The sequence below is a fragment of the Saimiri boliviensis genome, chromosome 11 (assembly GCF_048565385.1).
Source record: "Saimiri boliviensis isolate mSaiBol1 chromosome 11, mSaiBol1.pri, whole genome shotgun sequence".
Classification (NCBI taxonomy): Eukaryota; Metazoa; Chordata; class Mammalia; order Primates; family Cebidae; genus Saimiri; species Saimiri boliviensis.
Genome location: NC_133459.1, coordinates 32541397 through 32563482, shown reverse-complemented (window position 1 = coordinate 32563482; position 22086 = coordinate 32541397). Strand labels below are relative to the sequence as shown.

The following is a 22086-nucleotide window of genomic DNA, read 5'->3' as shown; positions in this document are numbered from 1 at the left end:
ATAGTGCAAGGATATGCAATGATTGTTTAGTAACTCCACTGGTGACTCTCTAAAGCAAGGTTTCTCAGCCTCAGCACTGTTGACACTGTGGGCTTGATAACTCTTTGTTTTCAGGAAGTATCCTGTGTGTTGCAGGATGTTTAGCAGCACGCTTGGCCTCTGCTCATTAGATGCTAGATGCAGTGCAGGAGGAGGGAGCCACAGGGACCAGCAGCCAATAGCAACCCCTCCCACATGCAGTCATGATAACCAAAAAAGCCTCTACACATTGCCTAATGTCCCTGTGTGCACAGCACCTCCATTTGACAACTACTACTCTAAAGGAATAAAAACTCTGGAGCCACTAAAGACCAAGCTAAGCTTTCATATTGCAAAGACATCCCAAAACAGCGGCAGAAATAGATTTCATCAGGGGTCCAGTGGGAGGTAGAAGGAATAGTACACGGCTTTAACAGTAGAGGGTTTAGTGAAGGCACAAGGTACAGACTTACTTATGGGGTTAAAGGAGCCCACAAGAGATGGTGAGGCCCCCAGGGACTAAACAGCAGGTGGCCTACACCACCACTAGGTGTGTAGAGGGACAAGGAAAAAGACGGCAATAGCTGGAGCCATGGAAGAGAGGTCTGCCCCTTGACAGACCTGGAAAGCTATTTCCCATCCACAGTGCAGGAGGAGGGGATCAGGAGATCAGTAGCTTGACCTGTCTCTCCTGTCTCCCTCCCATCTGCTGTGCTTCCCATCTGCCAACCCAACAGGAAGCCAGGAGCAGGGGAACAGAGGCCCTGCTCTGTCCTGCTCTGTGCCCTGGGATGCTGGCTGGCATTACCACCAGGCCTCTTTGCTCTCTAGCAGTCCACAGAGGTCAGCTTCCTTGGGCACAGAACAAGGCAGAGAGGTTTGAAGAATGGACCTGGAAGGGCAGGGGAAGAATCATTGGCATTGGATTGGTTTCACCCACAGTCAGCTTTGCAGCACTAGAGCCTTAAGTGATTTATGGCACTTCAGAGCTAGTGATTACCAACTTCTAATGGTATTGACAGATATTTTTCCCCAGGTAAACAAAAAATAAAAATAAAAGATAACCTACATCATGGCACATTCTATTATTGTCTCAGTTGAATCAGAATTTAAGATGTTTGTGGCTAGACACAATTTTAACTAATACCACAGGGTATCAGAAGGTCTGAGTTCTAGTTGGGCTCTGCCTCAGATCAGTTATCAGGAGGTAGGCAACTGTGTTCAATTGAACAAGCATTTGGGGGTGATATTACTATGTGACAGCAAAAAAGATGAACATGACTAGGCCAATCTCTGCTCTCAAGAACAAGTTAAAGAGAAGCACAGACATAAATCTATAACTTCTGTACACCATGATAAGAGCTGTAATTGAGGCCTGATTAAGAGTTCCAGGGCTAGAGATAAAAGGGCAATTAGTCTTGCCAGAAGGATTTAAGGAAAGCCAAAAAGAGGCAGTGACTTAAGTGTGGGTCTCAGAAAGATGCCAGACAGACGATGGGAGGATGTGTTCCAGGTCAAGCGAAGGCAAGAAAGCATGAAACTACCAAGTCTGGTGAACCACAGCTACTTCCATGCATCTAAAGCAGCGGTCACAGACCAAATCCAGCCCTCCATCTGCCTTTGTACGGCCCTCCATCAAAGAATAAGGTTTTACATTTTTTTCATTTCTTTTTTTTTCTTTTTTTCTTTTTTTTTTTTTTTTGAGACGGAGTCTTGCTCTGTCACCAAGCTGGAGTGCAGTGGCACAATCTCGGCTTGCTGCAACCTCCGCCTCCTGGGTTCAAGCAATTCTTCTGCCTCAGCCTCCCGAGTAGCTGGGACCACAGGCACATGCCACCATGCCAGGCTATTTTTTTATATTTTTAGTAGAGACGGGGTTTCACCATGTTGGCCAGGATGGTCTCAATCTCTTGACCTCGTGATCCCCCTGCCTTGCCCTCCCAAAGTGCTAGGATTACAGATGTAAGCCACCGTGCCTGGCCGGTTTTAAATTTTTAAACAGTTGAAGAAAAGAAATTGAAAAAAAATAATATTTCATGACACATGAAAATGGCATGAAATTCACATTTCAGTGTCCATAAAGGTTTATTGAAACACAGCTATGCTCATTCATTTATACCTGGTCTATGGCTGCTTTAGCGCTACCAGGACAGAGCTGAGCAGTTTATGACTGAGACAAGTGGCCCACAGGCCTAATATATTTACTACCAGGCCCTTTACAGAAATCTTTGCCAACCTAGAGGCAAGTCTGCCGCCTAGAGAAAAGCAAGCAGGAGAGGCAGCAAGTGCTGAGGCTGGAAAGTATGGTAGTGGTAAAGTTGTGAAAGCCTCAGTAGAGTTGGGCTTGATCCCATGAGTCATAGATGAGAAATGATCAGAAGTTGTTCATAAAAGGGGAGACATGATCACATTTTCATTTTAGGAAGATCTTTGCCCTAGAATCCAAATTGAGAAAATGGTTAAGCGTCTTGGGGAACTGGTAACAAGGGCCAGAGTTGAAACAGGAGTGAAGAGGAAAAGGAAGAGACAGACCAAACAGATATTTCTGGTAAACCCCACTCTGGACTTATGACTAGTTAGATTTGTTAGGAGTAGGAGGAGATGGGGGTAAAGGAGATGAAGGAGTCAGGGATGAATCTAGCTTAAATGGGTTTTAAAAATGATATTAACAAAGTTGATCTGGGGCAGAGATAGATGGGGGATGAATTTTGCTTGGGACACGTTGATTCTGGGTAATGTTGGGATGTCAGGGCTTGGGAGACTATCTAGTGGGAGTTGACTATTCTCTGGGTCTGGGTAGCTCCTCGAAGAAAGGTCTAGGCTAGAGATAATGATGTGAAAAGCTCAAGCCAAAGTAGAGGCTGAGGCCACCATTCTCCTCCCCATGTATAACATGAGAGGATGGGGCCAAAAAAGTCGTTTTCAAAGTGGATTCCTTGGAGACTAACAGGTCCTCTAGCATGGTATGATAGGGGCTGAGTGGGTTGGACTTCAGGTTTCCACCCCTATTTCAACCTGAGCAGTTTCTCTTAGAAGTATTTTTTGTAGTGGTATTTACCTAAGAGTATGTTAAAATGATAAGTTCCCGTAGCTAAAGTGTTTGGCAACCACAAGACTTTAAAAGTTCTTTAAGGTTTTTTTGAGTTCTGGTAGACCTATTGAGGTTGTGTAATCAATCTGTCTGCCTCCAGGCCAGGAATATTTCAAGTCTATGGAAATGATGGTAGGAAGAGCCTTCCTTAATGCTCCCAATGGCTGCTAATCATAACTGGTGAGGGACTTCCCTGGAAGGGGGCAGCACCCTCATTATTTCCCTCTTCATCGGTAGAGAGGGGCTCTTATTAACCTCACAGGGCTATTGGAAATTAAAGAAGATCCTGGCATTTATGAAATACCTGGCACTTGGTAGCTTCTGAGGAAATGGAACCCTCAGTCCTCATACTCATCAGTCACTCTGACTTGCTAGTTAATCGGTGAAACCCTTACACAGTGAGAAAGAGCTGGTGCCTCTGGCTCTTCCTTAGAGACCTGCTGTTTGCCTAGCACTCTGACCTAATGATCATCTCGCTCCTTCCTTCAGTCAAATCCCAGCCTGTCTCTCCTATACCTGTCACTGCCTCTCTTGCCAAGTCAACCCTACTGACTAAGACATGGAAGATATTCCACAGTGAAAACCAATGGCTCCTCCACCTTCTAGAAGTCCTGCACTGAGTTTCAATTGTATACAGAATAAACGTATTCATTTGAAAACATTTACATTTACTGAGATGGTTAAGGCTTTTTATAGTAACAAGCTAAAGCTTCTGTTTTCCATTGAACATGTTGGGTTCTTGCTGGTGACTTATCTTCAGTCTCAGCCCAGAATGAAAGGGCTTCCGGCATCCTGTGGTCCATGCTCTGACTCTTTTGTCCTATTCTTCTTGGCCTGCTGCTCTGCCAGACTTTTCAGCCTCATTTTCAGGTTCTGCACCTCCAGTGGTCTCTGCAAAAATTGCAGGCTTGTTGCTACTTGGCTTAGGAGCCTAGGGTCCACAAAGCTGAGCTTTTGAGTTCAGTACAGAGTGAGCCTGTTATTGATGCATGAATACAAAATATGGCACCCATGACCTCACCAGGTTTCAAGTGTAACCCACTCCTTTTGCCAGGAAATGGATTTAAAGCACGTATTCTTAAAACGGTTAGTCATTCATTCAGTCAGTCATTCATCAAACTGTTGTTGGGAAACTTCTGTGTGCCTGGCTCAGTGTCATCACAGAATGTAGACGCACAAGCACACAGCACAACAGCTAGAAGAACAGTACCTGACTTTGCAGTGCAGTGGGGTTTCAACAGAGGTCTGAAGGAAGTCTTGAGGAGGGCATTGACCTCTACCGGAGAGATAAACAGATAGCCATAAGGAGGCAATAACCTTTGAATGAGGCCCTGGCTACCTATGAATAAGAAGTAACCAGGCAGAGAAGGGGAAGGAAGAATGCTGCAGATAGAGACAATAGCATCACTTAGGCTGCACAGGCTACCAAAATCAATAACCAGTCTATATGATTCCTTAAACATCTCTCTTTCCTCTAATCATCATCTCCAGCCGAATTCACCAAAGTTAGTGAATAACCCCACATGGCTTATTAATAATGGCAAAGCACTAATTCTGGGAACTAGAACATGCTACTCCCAACACTGCTTTCTATCTATCATGCCAGATCCTTCTCTTCTTTAGGAATTCCAGTGGTCCCAGTTTTTCTGTGGTTAACTGAGAAGCCACAGAAGCAGCATCCAACAAAGCACTTTTTACAACCTTAGTTGAGTTGGTGGCTATTTTTCTACCATATTCAAAAAATGTCTGAGCATAATCAGCTTCTGGGGAGCTTTGCATAATTTTCTCAACTGTCGGTGAGTGATCCTTCAACACCTGAATTCTTAGCAATAGCCATTGCCAGAATTTTGAGTGTTCTTTTAATTATTTCTATACTAAATTTTTACTCTTCATTAGCTGGAGCAGTGAATCAAAGGATGAAATGTACTAAGGCGAAGTGCCCAAATGATATCTTTTTCAACAGTAACTCCTGTAGCATTCAATGTATCTGACTCTATTTTTTTCATTGTCTTCCACATAATTTTCCCCATCAATCTTCAGCACAGCTACTGCATCCAAAATTTTGCCAGATGTTCTTCTAGTTTTCCTTTTTCATAGATAGTAATAACTAACTGCTCAATTATTTCTTGCATATTTTTCTGTTTGAGTCTTGTCACCTTTTCCTTTCAAGAACATGGGATCATCTTTGGTCACAATGACTGCTTCAACTTTTTCTAAGTCATGAAACTGATCATCTTCAAGCTTTAGGGTCAAGCTGTCTTTTCCAAACACCATCCCATCATAGCAGTAGCTCTGTTTGATCTTTCTATGTCACCAAAGCCTGGAACTTTGACTATTGTAGCCCAAATGCCAACTTTTATCCTATTGTAGATGTTCGTACTGAGAGCATCTTCAGCAATTATGACCAAAGACTTACAATGGATACATTGACAATTTTAAGGGGAGTACAATTGACTGCTCACCGGAAATCCCCAGTATCCTAGAATTCTCCTTTCTGGACTTGTGATATGTTATTCAAGTAGGGGGAGATGTAACCTTGGTCAATCTCTGTGCCTTTCATATCAGTGTTTTTCTGTCCTTTACTGTGATGACACCCTTACAACCTTTGTGATCATATCAGAAAAGATGTTGCTGCTTTTTTTTGTCTCCATTTGCAGACATTGTGTAAATTGAGAAATCTCTTCAGGAGCTGTTACAGGTTTAGGCTTCTTCTTAAGTTTGGTAATTACAGTATTGACACACAACATCACACCTTTCCTGGTTTCCACTGGATTAACACCTTTGCTAATCTCCACTAAGCCTTCCATGGTGATGGAGCATGCCAGTACAGTAGCAGTGGTGGTGCCACCCAAGCGTCTTCATTTATGTGTTGGCAACATCCTCATCAAATCTGGTGCCAATATTTATCTTGTAAGTCAATTGACCTGCAACAGACACATCATCTTTTGTTACTTTGAGGCTTCACTATCTCTGTTTGGGAATCACTGTTCTTCCCTTTGGCTTCATAGTAATGGCTTCAGCACCTGCTAAAAGGTCTATACCTTGAAGCATTAGGCCTCAAGCATGTGCACTGAATTTTCCATCTTTGGGATAATTCTGGGTGAGGTAAGAAACCAGTGTGCCAAATCCTGGCTCCATCTGGCAAACAATTGTGGGTAATGAAAGCATTTCTGCCGGGTATGTGGCTAGATGATGAGGTAGCCCTCAGCGACAAGGGAGGGGGAGAATGCCGGATATACACCCAATAGTTTTCCTAGTAGGAAAAAGGCAAGGTCAGATTTCAGTTTTTGAAAGATCACTCTCTGCAACTTTTTAAATGCTGGGCTAGAGGGGATGAATCTGCAAAGAAAATCCTAGCAAAAGAGGATGAGTACAGTTAGGAGTGTCTTAGAACATTGAAAGAAGGATATACATTGGAGAAATTGTCTAAGACTAAGCAAATTGGATTTGGTGAAGGAGTAGTAGAGGGAAAGAAAAAAGATGGTTCAACTATCAAGACTGCCAAATGGCAGGGCAAGGGTAATGATCAAGGTTAGCGGGGAGTCTCACCCTTGTTGAGTGAAGTCTGAATCCATTGAGAAGAAAAGAAGATGCAGATTCCCTCCACTTCTTGACTCCCACAGGCTTAGAGACAGGTCAGGCCTCCCTTTGCTCTCTCCTCCCCTAACAGGTCCTTGTCTCCTGCTAGCTCAGTCCAATAACTCATGCTGCAGACTAGAGAGGCATTTGTATTGCCAGATTCTTCTAGCTAAATGTGTACCATGTGTCCCGCTAACCTTTACAACAGCGGGGAAATGTCTTGTAATTAACCAAAATATAAAGGATGAATGGAGCATCCCGGCAGTCTCCTGTAGTCATTATCATTCGGAGGAGATGAATGTACCTAGTAAGATTTCCATCAGCCAGTTACAGCCAGCACTCTTCCCTTGGGAGTCCTGACCTTGTTCACATACAGTGAAAAACGTGTACAGCTATATGTGTATGAGGTGTAGGACTTGTCTTTTGTCTGTAATATTTGGATCCATGTGTTTACACGTGCATGAATATGTACTTGTGAGTGTGCTTGTTATAGGCAGAAATGTGCATGTATGCACGGGTAAGTACACAGTACGAGAAGCAGCCCAGTGAATATTAAGCATACCATCAGGGAGTGTGCATTCAATTGTAGCCAGACCATGGAGTCAGTCCCAGGCTCCATTTTACCTCTACTGCATTGATAGTTACAGAATCTTCTTTTTACAGACAAGTGGTTCAGGGTAATCGCATTGAGACAAGGCTAGTGGGTGATCCATGAAAAAAAATCCATGTACAAGCAACATGAACGAGTATATCCCAGAAATTCTCTAGGTTCTATTTTGTCCATTTTCTTGTTTTGACCTTTTTTTCTGACTGGGTCTGCCAGTAGTATACTCTGGAGTTCTGGAGACCTGCCCTTGTTCTCTGGCCCTTTGCAACCTGGCCTGTCCCAGTCTGTTGAGTTAGCTCTTCAGTGAGCTTATTTCATGGCTGATTCTCCATGGTGCTTCACATTCCATGATCACTCATCACCCCACTAACCTGAGCAGACTATTAAAAAAAACAAGATTACTGTATATAATTCAGGGTGTGACTGTTTCCCTGGGGTTGCTCAAAAACTGAGACCTCAGCATCTGGAGGTGATATCTTAATGCTAATATTTCTGGTGATGCAGGCCTTGCCTAAAACTTACCCTTCAGTGAATGAACTGATGTGACCTGTCAATCAGCTCCCATATGGTCACATATGGTGTGTGCCAACTGTAGGTTCCACCACCCCAGAGTCTGGGCTCCGACCAGCTGGATCTGAATATACATCTTGTAGAGTTTATGTTGTTGGTATGCGGAAACCTTGACCAAAGAGCTGCGACCTTTGTATTTTGCTGGGCTAATGTGGTGAGGACAAAGACTCTATCTGTGGATTCTAACGTGCATCCAATGACCATGCAGTGACCACAGGCAACACTGGTGATGCAACCACTGAGACCCAGCTCAAAGCAGTAAACGGTCACCAAGTTCATATGTACATTATGGAGCTCCCTGCAGCTTTTCAGGTTCCTTCTCACTTGTTTCTCATCACCTTGACGGACTCCATCCTATGCTAAGTAGCAGGAAGTAAAAGAGGAAGAACAGAAGTTAGTCCCAGCTTAGGATACATGATGACATCATCTACTACTAGAAGCAGCCCAGTGAATATTAAGCACAGATCCATTAGGTTAGGCAGTCTTTCCTTGGGGAGGAGTGAGTGGAGAGGGTGGACAGAGAAATCAGAAGAATTCCTTCTGGGCTCTTGAAAGAGGCAAGGAGCAGACTTTTCCTCAATGCAACCGTGAGAAGAGAGGAAGGGGAGGCTCCCTCTTAGCATCACCTCCGCTCAGGGCCAGGCATATCTCACAATCTCCCATCAGCACCTACAAGGAAAATCCAAGCAGCTTTGCCCCTGGGAATGGCCTCTGTGGTACTCTGGTCCCCTTCCTCATTCCCCTTCTTTTAGCAACACTAGAGCCAGAGACAAGGAGACTGTGAAGACTCTTTTACCAACTCCCACTTGGCCTTGTGCCCTGAGCCATCCCCACAGATCTGACCATGAATGGGCTGCGCCAGCTCATAGAGACCCCTCACCCACTGCTGCCCTGATGCTGGGGCACCAGGGATATCAGGCTCAAATTGCTGTCACGGTGCTGGGACTGCTCCTGTTCTCCCAGGGATGGTGAATCAGAGGGCTTGCTATTCCCCTGCCGCACTGTATTAGCTAGACTTGAATTATGTATGTTTCCTTGCTAATGCCCTCTGTTTGATCATGTGTCCACGTTAGTGTTCATTGGAAATTTTCCTGCTGGATACACATGGAGAGTAATGTACATTTATAAAATGGGTTTGAATGCATGTTGGGAGGCTTTGACTCCATAGTAATAACTGAATTTCATCAGGCATTCAGATTAGACAGTCACTTGCCTGCCAGGGAACAAACCCTCAGGGAACTTTTTCATATAGCCAGAGTCGGGGGACTGGGAGACAGCATTCCTTGCAAATCTGATTACTGTAAACTTTGATTTGGGGATTGGCATGTTATCTCAAGTCCAGAGCCAATACCTGAGTCTTCAGAGCCTGAGCTTGGAGAAGGTTGACAGTTTCCCTGGGATTACTGTGGGTGCAGGTCACAAGAAAAGAGGCTGAGGCTGAGTGGAAAACAGCTGCTTCCTGGATGTTTGACTTACAGCAAGTCACCTAAACCACCTAAACCACTTTGAACCCTGATTTGATTATCTATCGAGTAGGTATGATAACTACTGGTCAAGATTGTTGAAAGTATAAGGACCAAATGAAATACTTCTAGGCATTAAGGATATACCCATGAATACAAATCCTTGCCTTCGTAAAGCTTACATTTTAATGCAGGGTGACAAAAATAACTGCATAAATGATATAGTATGTTAGAAAGTTGGGAAGATAAAGTAGGGAAGGAGGCAGGGAGAGCTGGGGTTGCAGGTGTCATTCTAATGGAGTGGTCAGGGAAGGTCTCAGTGAAGAGGTGGCATTTGCACAAACACAGAAGGGGATAAGGTCGTGAGTTGCAGAGATACCTGGGGGAAAGCCTTCTGGGGAGTTGGCAGGCTGAGGCAGAAGCATGCCTGGCATATTGGAGGCATATCAGGGAGGCCCATGAGGCTGGAGAAGAGTGATCGAGGCCAAATACAGGGTCAGAGAGGTCAGGGGAGAACAGATTGGTCTTGCAGGCCATCTTAAGAACTTTTACTCTAGGAGAGATGAGTTGCCACTGATGAGTTTTGAGCAGAGATGTAATATGGTTTGGCTTGCATTTTAATAGATTCTCTCTGTTTTTTGTGCTAAAAACAGACTATACAGGGACAAGGGTAGGAAATGGGAGGACATAGTCATGAGGGAAAAGGTATTGCAGACTTGGATCAGCATGATAGACAGTGAGAGTTGTGAAAAGTGGTGGCCTTTGGGATATATTTGGAAGGATTTGCTGATGGACTGTGTGTGGGTCTGAGAAAGAGGAGTCAAGGATGTTGATTTAAGTAAAGAACTTGTAAAGCACCCTGGACCTGGCACATAGGAAGTGCCTGGTTACAGTTGTTGTCACCACTGCTGGGTGTCGATCTGAGCAGAGCTAAGTCAGCAGCCTGGGTCAGCTGGAAGATGGCACAGAGGGGATCTGGGATTGGACACCTGCTCCAAGACACATAACCAGAGACAGGGTGAAGTCCTTGGAGGCCAAGAGAATGCCTTGGGTAACCAGAGGTGGTCAGACCAAAAGAGGCTGTTGGGTACAGAGGAATGGCCATTGGAATTACGAAGTTCTGGCTCTGGCACCTTTTGTATGCTATTTGATAAAGTTCTGATGAACTACGGACAAGGCTGGTCTTAGTGACACGGTCAAAGCCAAATTTGATCCATCAGGCACCCACCTGAGTCAGGCACCATCTCCCAGTGACCTCTGGGACTCAGCTTCCCACCCATAAGAGGTTGGCTGATGTAGGCTGGGCTTGGCTCAGATGATTCACTCTGCCCCCATGTGTCTCTTATCCTCCTGGGAGCAACTATGTTGTCTCACAATGATGGCAGAGATGTAAGAAGTCAAGCCTAATCTGGCAGGTGCTCTTAAGCCTTTGAACACATCCAGGCCTCCAAATTTCCCATGGCCAAAGCAAGTCACAAGGCCAAACCCAAAGTCAAGGCTCTGGGGAATGTATGTCATCTCCATAATGGGGGAACATACAAATCACATTGCAAAGGGTGAGAATACAAGGAGCAGCGACAATTTGGGCCTATAATCTGATCGACTGCCCCGTCAGAGCTGACTCAGAATTGAGGTAGAGAAGAAGCTGTGGAGGAGCAGAGGTGGGCTGCAAGGCTGCACACATCAATGCTTATGAAAAGTTTGCCAAGGAGCAGGTTGAACTCAGTAGCTCTAGTGAAATCTCAGTCATCTGTGAGAGGCCACTGGGGGAGTCCCAGAGTACCTCAAAGCCCACCCAGTGGGAGACCACATTTTTTGCCTCCCCCAGCCTTGATAGTAACTTTTCCTTCATGTCTGAGGTCCTATTGCACTTGACCACTACCCTTGGAATGTCCCAGCCCAGAGAAGTTCCTGGCTTTGACCTACCATGGAATGTTCCAAAAGAGGGGATCCTTCTAGAGGGACCCTTATCCCTAGTCATAGGCAACAACTCAAATTGTTTTTTCTCCTACCTCCCTCTCTAGTCAAGAAGCAAATTGAGTTGAAGTCTCGTGGCGTGAAGCTGATGCCCAGCAAGGATAACAACCAGAAGACATCTGTGTGTAAGTGTCCGCCCGCCAGCCCGCCTGCCGGGCCTTTTGCTCGAGGTCAGACGCACAGGCACTAAACCGTGGGGAAGCCAGATGATGCTAGAATGACTTCCCTTCAACCCTGCTTCCTCCATCCTGGGCTCTGCACTTGGACACAGTGACCCGGTGGCCAGAGAGCAGCCCTGGGGCCTGTCCTTTGCTTTCTCCTCCTCCTCTTCCCATTTTCCTCCTTTTTCCTCTTTCTCCCTCACTTCCCATTCGAACTGCAGTCCAGGGAGTCATTACTGCTACATTTCTCTCTTTATTTTTCCTTTTGAATCACTTCCACCTGCTAAGACAGTCCTCCTTCTGTCTCCTCTTTTAGGAGTCAATAACCTTGGGCTGGGATCTTGGGGGCTGCAGGGCCCCAGTTCTAGCTCCCAAGGGTGGATTGAGAAGGGGAGGCAGGAGAATGCCTAGCAAAAAGCCCCTGGACCTGGCTGGGCAAAGAGAGGACTGGGGAAGTCATGGCAGGGAAGGGGACAGTCCTGCCTCTGGCCAATGGGAAAGCACTGGGGGCTGTCTTCTTGGCTTCTTGGGCATGGGGAGAATGACATCTCTGAGAACATGTTCCTGCTACCAGTGTTTGGAAGGTTAACAGGGGTCCAGTGCTGGGGAATGGTCTGCAATGTGGGTTCCAGAAACATCTGATCAGGGTTGTGCTAAGAGACCTTTGAGCTAAAGCCCAGAAAGGGCTGGGGAAGGTTCTGGGCACCCCCACAAAACTGAGCTTGAAAGCAGGGGAGGTTCCAGAAACCTTCCACTTTCCCTCTGGGCTAAGTAGTAGGGAGCCTTCCTTGGTCCTCCAAATGATTGACCTTCTGGTTTTCCTGCTCCTTCCCTCCCTTTGCCCTTCTCCTGCATCTCTGGCCCTCTCTCCCTCCACTTTTTCTCCTCTCGCCACTTTCTGCACCATCCTTCTGCTCCCCTTCTCCTCTTCCTGTGCCTGACTTGCTCCTCCCACCCTCCCCGTTCCTCTCCTTCCATCTCACCTCCATGTGCTCACTTTCCTGGAGATGATACAAGTACTTACTTAGAAGAGAGGGACCCCAAGTGGCGCCGGTGGTTTCTGAGCTCTGTACCAATGTGTGTGGCTGGGAGAACATCAGGGGAAGAGGCACTTTGATCTCAGGCTCTGACTGAACTGAGCCTGGGTTGGGGATTGTCTGTGGTCTTTCAAGTCATCTGAGTAGAGACAGTTGCCATGGGCTGTTGGGTGCAGCTAGGAACCGACATCTCCAGTCACCCACCATGAGGGACTGGATGGTAGAGGTCACCGGAAGACCCTTATTCTATGCTTGACTAGGGGTTTAGGGAAAAAGACAGAGTGCTAGGCGAGCCCAGGGTCAGACCAGGAATCTGCAGAGGGCTCAAGCCCTGGCCCTGACCCCCACAGGCTTTTTCTTTCTGTAGCCACAGGAGACCCAATGAACTAAAGCAGGCACATTTTAATTTCAGAGTTTGCCCTGGAGCCACAGGCAAACTTAAGGAAATGGCTCTGATTTGGGAGATCCAATGTTTATCCCAATTGTGTCCTCTGGTAACGTGTTAGCCCAGACACCAATGTCTCAGTTTTCACATCTGTAGGATGGGGATGCAAAACCCTACCCTGCTTTCCTCCCAAGAGTGCTGCCAGATCTAAGATGGGTCTCCTTGACCTAGGACTTCAGGGGACCCACAGACTAGCCCAAAAAGTGCATGTGATGCTGGGGGTGCATTTTTCTGGAGACAGAATTCAGGGTTTTCATTAAGCAAACTAATGAAGATGCCAAAAACTCCCTTGGCAAGGTAAAGACAAACCCTGTTCTAATGAAAGAGTGCAAATGCTCTTTGAAAAATATACATATCTCTATCAAGAAGCTATTAGCCTCCATTCTAAGAGTTCTCAGAAAGAATGGGTGTGTGAATCCTGCTGCCTCAGACCCAGGTAGCCACAAGTCTGCAGGTGGCTGGCCCTCTGTGTTCTTCCCAAATTCCCTGTGGATAGCCGTCCTAAAGTTCACAGGGAGAGTGGACCCGGCTCTCTGCCTTTACCCTTGCCATCGGTTCTGACCATCCATCCCCCCATGACTCCCTGCATTGGGTAGAAGGCATTGCCTTCCTGAGCACCTGTCGCTGCTTCTCCCTCACCATCGTGGCCCTCCAAGAGGCAGAGTCAGGGTTACTCTCCATTCCTGCCCCTCAGTAGCCAACAGGACATCAATGCTATAAACACAAGCAGCTGGTTTTGAGTGGGCAGAGAAGACTGGAATTAAAAAAAAAAAAAAGGAGGGGGAGAAACACCTCTTGCCTACATAATTCAGACAGTAAACTGATCGCTGAGATTTAAGTTTCTTTGTTTCCTGGGGAAAGATCCTCGCGGGACTGCTGTCCCCTGCTCAGTCTGCCCTGGAAGGGGTCACTGGCTGGGTGTGAGCTGCGTCACTGTTGGGCTTGTGACTTTCTGGTTGGTTCCTGGAGTTCATTTGGGGCTGGCTGAGGAAAAAGGAGGTGATAGGGTCTGCTCTGTCAGGGGCTTGTGACTTGGTGGGTGGGCTTTGCCATGGTCTCTCTCTTGGGTCCAGCCCTATCCTAATGGGACAAACTGTTCTTTCTGCTTCCTGGGTTACGTCAATATTGAATGAGAGGGCGAGAAAAGGGGGCAGAGAACCACTATATGTTCTTCACATGCTGCAAGGGGACTGTGTGGTTCCCATGCAGTGGTCAGCAGAGACTTTCAGATGGGTGTGACTCGTGGGCCTCAGGGTTGACTAGACAGAATGCAAAGAAGGTGGGTGCTTAGCTGGGAAGTCTGCAGTAGGGATGGATCACTGTAAGGCTGTCGGGGGACCCGGCTTACCAGCAGATAAGGCAGCTTACAGGAGCACAGCTCAGGCTTCCTCCTCCTTCCCACCCTCTGGGTGCCTTAGAGGATGCCCTAGTTGTCTTCCTTCCATTACTTGCAAAATACTGAGGCTTCCAGGAAGCAGGATCTTGCTCCACTTTGGGAATGGCACTTCCATCTTACTTTCCCAGCCTGAGGTGTCTGGACTGGTGGGAATAACTCAGGATGTAAAAGTGTTGGAGGTAGAGGTTTGGCAAGAAAGGGGATTTGGGTGAGGGACAATTAGGGGTAGGGGTAACTGGCTTGAACATGCAGTGTAGAATGCAGAAAGGGAAGCTACACAAAAGGCCTGTGCTCACTGCACACAGCCAAGAGGATACCTATGTCTGGCTTGCGCATGCAGTCTGTCCAAATCCTCAGGTTCTGTGGCCAGCCATAGCCTGGGCTACCTGGAGGTTTAAACATGATCTACTCCAGGCCTCTAACTCACTCCCTCAGTGAGTCCAAAACGAGCTCCCCACCTTCCCTACTTTTATGAGACCCCCTGCATCCTCACAGGTACCCAGACCCTGGAAATGCCCTGCTCCCTCTTCTCATGCCCTAGGTTCCCTATGAGTCCCAGGGATTCTTTCTTTGGCACATCCATACCTGCTGTCTCATGTCTAGCCTCACTGCCAGGCTCTTGTTGTCCTCAGCCTGAATGATCACAAAACTTCCTAAATCATCTCGAGGTAACTGGTCCACCCTTGAGCCAGCAGGTCTCACCATGCCTTCTCCCCATCAGAACTCTCTAGAGGCTCCCCATCATGCTCACGATCAGACCCAAACCCCATAGAAGTCTGATCTCTGAAATCTCACCATCCACTCTTCCTTGTCTCTCTTCGCCCTCCCTCCTACTGTGGTCACCCTGCATAACACTCATTCTCTTTCCATGTTTTGATCTCACTCCTTGTGCCTGTCTATCTTAGTCATCTCTGTTGCCATGTGTCTAAATCCTGTTAGATCAGAAGGCCCATGTTCAATACCACCTCTTCCAGGCAGCCTCACACATGGGTGTATCCTTCATCTTTCCCCACTGTCGTCCCACAGTCTGCTTCTGTGGTTCATGTCCTCACTCAACTGGAAACTCCTTGAGGAGAGTGGTCTTACCTGACTACTTTTGGCATTTCTCATGGTATCCAAATTAAGCCTTGTACACAGTAGGTGCTCAATGAATGCTTGTTGTGTACCTATGTGAGCGAGTGGGTGAGTGAGTAATGGAGTGCTTTGTTCACCTAATGGGACATTGAATGGGATGGGAGGGACATTTGCAAAGTCAGAGAATGCTGAATGCTGTCCAGATGCCCTGTAACCCCAGTCTAGGGGATGCTGTTGGGATCGTGGGATTGGTGAGGCTTTGAGTGGAACTCCTCTGACCAGACTGTGTGCCTGGCCCCAGCTCCTGGCCATCCTCAAAGCCAGGAATCCAGCCGCCTCATTACCAGCATCCCGACGGAAAGGAATGGGCAGGGGCCAGAGGTTTGCCCACCCTCCCCACCATGTATGTATCTGCTGCCCCCTGACCAAGCTTCTCCTCTAGTCAAGACAACTGTGTATATGGTTTTTGTAAATAGGACTCTGGCACTGGCAAGTGTCAGAATGTTGTACCCCCTGCCAGAACCATCACAGGTACCATCTCTGCTTGGTGCCCTTGACGGGTGGCACTGGGTTAGGGATGCTCTGGTGACTGCTTACTGTGGCTTGAGAAGTATCTGATGGGAAGAGGCTTCTCAGAAGAATGTCTGTGTTGGAGCTAAAGTCCCAGCTTTGAACTTTGACTGCAGCTTTCTCTTACATTCTTTACCGTCTCTGATCATGCACTCACCTTTTTTTAACTTTCTTTGAGTCATTTCTCCATCTGGGGCTGAGTTGGGGGGCTCATTTCATCTAGAGTCTCCACCCCAGATCTGAAGCAGAGGCATGGGGGGAGGTCACCAGGGGCTGTGGATGGTCCACCTCTGGCTACTGGTGTGGGACGAGGGAAGCAGGTGGTGGTTGGCGTGGAGAGCCTGTCTCTGAGCCCACACACTCGTGATGACTTTGCTCACAAAGGAATTTGTCAAAAGAAGCTTCCTATCTTGCACATTCAAGAAACCCCAGGCCAGTAGACTCGGGCCGCTCCACATAGCTCCAACAAAGCATGGCCTCATTCTATCTCTGCCTCCACCTCCCACCCTGAGACACTGCCCCAGCTGGTGCCTCCCTGTGACTGTCCATCTCTGTGTGTGCTGTTTTTTTGTTTTTTGCCTTGTAGTAACTCAGGTTGGTGTGTCCCAAGGACATAATATGTGTCCAGACCCTGGCATACCTGAAAGGGGCAAAAGACTAGGCTCGGATTTCAGGTAAGACCTATTTGGGAATTTTCTGATCGTAAGAAGGGTGGGGTGGCCTGGCTGGGAGGGAGACAGGGGCTGGCCTTTCTGCAGACAGAAATGGAGAGGATGGCATGGATATAGAAACAGACACTTTCTGGAGAGGAGCTGTGGCTTTGACATTCTCTCCTGGTTCAGTCCTTGGCACAGTGCCCATGCTTTAGTGGGAGAAACTGTAGACTGACAATGTTATCCAGAAAACCTGTGTACCCAGGGTACAAAGGGCTGCCATCTCAGTAATGACATGCCAGCAGGCAATTCACGCCTGCGATAATCTAGGAGACCATTTTCCTTAAAGTTTATGGGTATCATCTACCCACTCTTAGCAGCCCTAACTTATCTCAGAGGATCGCTGTTTTGCTCTCAAAGTCACCTTTTAACTCAATCCTGAAACGATTAAAAGGAACAAAAAAAGAAGATGAAAAGCAGATGTTCCTTCCAATGGAGATTTTTAGTGATAAAATAGTGAAGCAGAGATTAAAGGCAAGAAAGAAAAATGACATGTGGGGCTTCTTTGTGGAACAAGGAAGGGCTCGGGGCGGGCCTTGGGAGGCCCAGGGATTGAGCTCACAGACACAACTTGTCTCCCAGGTTAGGATCCAGTGTCCAGTTCACCTGCAATGAGGGCTATGACCTGCAAGGATCCAAGCGGATCACCTGTATGAAAGTGAGCGACATGTTTGCGGCCTGGAGCGACCACAGGCCGGTCTGCCGAGGTAAGGGTGCCCTGGGGAAGGGAGGCTGGCCAGAGAGTTGGGCTGGGCTTGGAGGATGAAGCCCAGCTCCTAGCACCTGAGGCTCAGACTCTCAGGCAGACTGGCTTCCCTCCCTCCCTGCATTTACTTACCAATAAGTATGATTATCTAGCCCTTTCTCAGTATCAAGGCCTGTGCTAGGATAAGGAGATACAGAGATGGGGAAGATAAGCATTGTGGTGCTTGCCCTGCACACACCTTACAGTCTAATGGAGGAGGCACATGTGAAACAGCTTGCTATCTCATTGAATAGATACTGAGCCACACCTAGAAGGGAAAGGAAGTCACCTTTTATACTGTCACCTTTAATCTGTCTGTTATAACACATAGACATCTTGAACCCTCTATCCCATGCCCTTGTTTCTTTCCCCGTGTTGCAACAAACAGACTTGTCACTTCTGCAAGGATGTTTTTACCTATGCAGTAATGATGTGTTTCTAACCCCCAACCCGGGTGTTTTGTTCTCCAGGACCCTGCCACCACACCCCCAGGTTCACATGAGCTAAGCCTGGGCTGGCCTAGCCCCTACCCCACCCCCAAATAATCCTACAATAACAAAGGCAAGTGTATTCCTGCTTTGGGGCAGGACTGCCGCTGCTTCTGTGGTAGAGAAGCCTCTGACGTCATCCCCTAGGGAACCAGCAGAGAGAGCCCCTGTGCACTAGGCTATTATGTGGTCTCTAAAAGCCAACAGGTATTCTTTTGAGTGCCCCTTTAGAAGAGGAGATATTAACATACCTTCTCTTATTACAAAGTTACATTCTGGATCCTTCAGATCTAAGAAAGACATTTCTGCCTCTCTTTGGCATATGTATCAAGATGAAATTTATGCAGAGAAAGAGGATCCAGGAAAAATAATATCTCATTATTATACTGAGAAAGGGACAGAGTTGGAGCTGAAACCCACACCCTGTTTTTTAAGTGAGTCTATAAGTAATCTACAAGAGTGTCATTATTACATCTTTCAAATAAGCCTTACATCCTCTTTCAACTTTGAAGTGACCATGATCCACGGTTTATAATGTTCTTTGCATTTTCACTGATTTTGGCTATATTATCTCAAGGCTTCTACATAGCTACTATGTTTTTTTAAAAAAAAAAAATCAAACAACAACAAAAAATTCTTGTCATAACTCTCAGCAACTGGGCAAATCACCCATTTTCCCTAAGCCTTTCTTACTTCTAAATGTTGCTAATAGTATGTACCCTACCCTTCTTATGTTTAATATGGAGATTGAATGGAATTGTGACTGTGTAAGCACTTCATGAATTGAAAAGTGCTAGAAGAATAAATAAATAAATATATATATATATATATCCTCATGCCAGTAGAATATGAGCTCTATAGGGCAAGGACTTCTGTTTTGTTCACTCACTGCCTAAAACGGGGCATGGTACATAGTAGGTACTCAATAACAGGTGTTGAATGGATGATGGAATGAATGATTCATTGGATAGCATACCACTCCAATGCCAGGGAGCCCAGACACCAGCTGTACAGAGAGGCATAGAATTATCCAGTCTGAGGACCAAGGGACCCTTGCCCATCTGTCATTTCAGAATTCCTTTTGAGAAGCCAAGATGACAGTGCCTTCAGGCAGTGGTGGGATCTAGTCTCTCCTCAAGACCTTTTCACTAGAGGAAGTTTGTTCTCTCAGTAATGATGGTTGTTTATGTGAACATGCCAAGGGTGGCGTATGGCTGGTGTTTTGGCCTGAAGGAAGTTTGTTGCTGAAAAGTATGTTCATCCTTTTCTCCAGTGATTTGGACCCACTGAAGTCTGAATTCTCTGCTGCATTGTCACTAAGCACTGGGCTGAGCTCTTTCACATGGCCATCTCATTCCATCATCTGCTACTGTAAAACAAGAGGAAATCATGGTACAAATCCAACCATCATCACTTTTTAGCTGGGGCCCTTGGGCCAGTTTCTTCACCTCTCTGAATCTCTTTTTTCCTGTCAAAAAGTGATGATAATAGAACATTACTTCGGGGTTGCTTTGAGGACTAGACAAGGCAGTCCTTTTTTAGAAGTGATGCCAGTACGTCTGTGAGGCTTATGTGCACACGTGTTCAGCTTAACGAGGTGGGCGCTGTCCAAGTAAGCTTTCTCAAGCCCTGGAGCAAACCTCAGCCTCTAGTTGCTGCAGACTCTTTTAGAAGCTGTCTTGTCCAATCCTATTGCAATCATACAGTTTGGGAGTCACATGGACTTTGATCTAGATCACAACTCTGACAACTTTTAGCTTGCTGGCCCTGGGCAGGTTCCTTCATCTTTTTTAGCCACAGGGCCCTCATTTGTGAACATGGAAAACAAAATATCCCCCACCTACCGATTATGAAATTTAAACTAGTCATTGTCTAGAAAGTGGCCAGCCCTAACATTCTCAATACAGGTTAACATTCCTGCTTTCTTTCTCTCTCTCTCTCTTTTTTTTTTTTTTTTTTTTTTTCTCTTCCACAGGCCATTGTGAAGGAGAAAGAGAGACTGCTACGTCTCCTGGGTTTGATTCTAGATGATCTGTCCTGGGCTTCCCTAGAGGCCTAGGGCTGAGATAGATATTAGAGTTAAGGTTCTCTTTATTTTGGCAATTTTTAAGGTTTTTCTTTTAAAACATTTTGTTTTCGATGAATTGCAATTACTATTCTGTGATTTTTAGGAGAGTTTAGGTGAACTTCACCCCACTTTCAGAATAAAAATGAACAAAACTCTTTCCATTCCAAGAAGGTCCACTAACAAGCAGGTTACCAAAAGATCACATTCTAAAAAGAATTTTACCATAATAATGGTATTTTTTTAAATTTAATGCAGTTAAAATATGATTTGATTTGAAATGCTCATTTTCCCACACAACTAATTCTACTAAAACACGGACCCTGGCAAATAATAGGTTCTCAACTAATGTTTGAGGACCACCTGAATGAATCAGTGATTGAAACGAATGAACAATATGGGACTGTGCCCTCATTTTGAGATATGAAATTAGGTATTCACAGGCCTTTCTTTTCTCTTCCTCCCATCTGAAGAAATAAGCTTCTAATTTGACTCCTAGAAAATTTTCATCATACAAAGGAGGTTGAGGGCAATGTGAAACACTGTTAAACTAATTCTGTTCAGCCCCGGAGATAGTCAGAGTACATAGATATAGGGCTTTTCAGACTTATTTTCATATGGAGCTCAATATTTAAAAATAAGTTTTGCAGAACCCCAACAAATAAAACAGATACAATGGAGCTTCTCTGATTAAAGTTGGGTCAGGGAATTTCTAGTCACCCCTTTATCACTATTTTCAGTAGCCCCTGAGCCCTGGTACCCCTGGGGCTCCAGGGAACACCGTAAACCACTTGCATAGGGAAAAGACCAAGTTAACAACCAGCTCTGATTTCTTGTCATTACAAATTAGTGTTGATGGAGGTTAGGGACTGAGTACCATACCTAGATGATACTACAGTTACTGATTCACAAAGTAAATAATTAACAAAAAATTGTATATTATTTTTCCTTTGTGGCTAAATCCATATATGTATGCCTTTGGGGTGGCTAGAATACCAAGCTTGAGACTCAGAGACAAGAGTTAAAGTTACAACTTTGCTGCTAACCATATGGCACACGAAAAATCACTGAAATGTTCTAAATCTTTTTCCTCATCTGTAAAAGGGGAGTGAAGCTGGGGAAATATGACACAAACCAGGGTGAATTAAATGCCATGATAATTACAGGTGGCTGTCTTCTTGGTTGATTTCATTAAACACAATTGTTATCCAGAGTTCTGTTTTAAAATCTCTTTTCTACTTTCCTCTCTCCTCTCTTCTCCTCTCTACTTTTTCTCCCTGGATGACACATACTGACTGTACTACAATACATGCCCCATTGCTCCAGCCCTGAGAATGTCCCTGAGTCCCTTTCCTATAGGTGCTAATGATAAAGCTCCTATTTATTAAATTATTTATACTTGTATATAGCATTGCACTAGGCATTTTTCATAATTTCTTTATGAGTAAAGTGGCAATAACCATATTTTATGTTTAGCTGAAGCTTAGAGTGGGCAGCCAACTTGCCCAAGGGCACAAAGCTACATCTGTTGAGCTGAATTTCAAACCCTGACTCCAAAGGCTGAATCCTACTTCTACTTGAAAATTGTAACTGGACATCCTTCGGAGTCAATATATTGGATGGAACCATGCAGAACAACACCCCCTCCACTCCCCACTTTTTGGGGTAACTTTTAATTTAGATGTAAATTTTAACTTACAGAAAAGTTGCAATTAATGTGCAAAAAGCTCCCATATGTGCTTTCCTAGATTTAAACAACTACTTTAAAAAAAGTGGAGAAGAAGAAAACTAAGCAGAAATTTGGTCAGAAAGATAGGAAAAAAGCCAAAAAGCATCACTGAAGCCAAAGAATATGAGTTTCACAAAGAGAGAAAGACCAGTAGTGTCAGATACTCCAGAGAGGTAAAGTAACCACTGTCTAATTGGTGGATTTCATTAAACACAATTGTTATCCAGAGTTCTGTTTTAAAATATCTTCTCTGCTTTCCTCTCTCCTCTCCTCTCCTCTCTACTTTTTCTCCCTGGATGACACACGACTGAAAAGTAACCACTGGGGTTAGTGACTCAACCAAGTGTTGAATGTTTGA

General features: G+C 45.6%; 1 protein-coding gene across 7 annotated transcripts in view; it reads left to right on the top strand.

The window, feature by feature from the left end:
• Positions 1–22086, top strand: part of CSMD2 (CUB and Sushi multiple domains 2) — a 620269-nt gene that overhangs the window by 303681 nt on the left and 294502 nt on the right. For 6 of the 7 annotated variants that reach the window (XR_012512370.1, XR_012512369.1, XR_012512368.1 and 3 more), the window contains exons 7-9: positions 11353–11430; positions 16575–16662; positions 17284–17408. Coding sequence is in view for 3 of the 7 variants with exons in the window: in XM_074380476.1 (XP_074236577.1) it covers positions 11353–11430; positions 16575–16662; positions 17284–17408 (291 nt within the window). In the remaining 4 variants the exon portion in view is untranslated. The remainder of the gene's footprint in view (positions 1–11352; positions 11431–16574; positions 16663–17283; positions 17409–22086) is intronic. The other variant, XR_012512371.1, reaches the window with a different exon arrangement.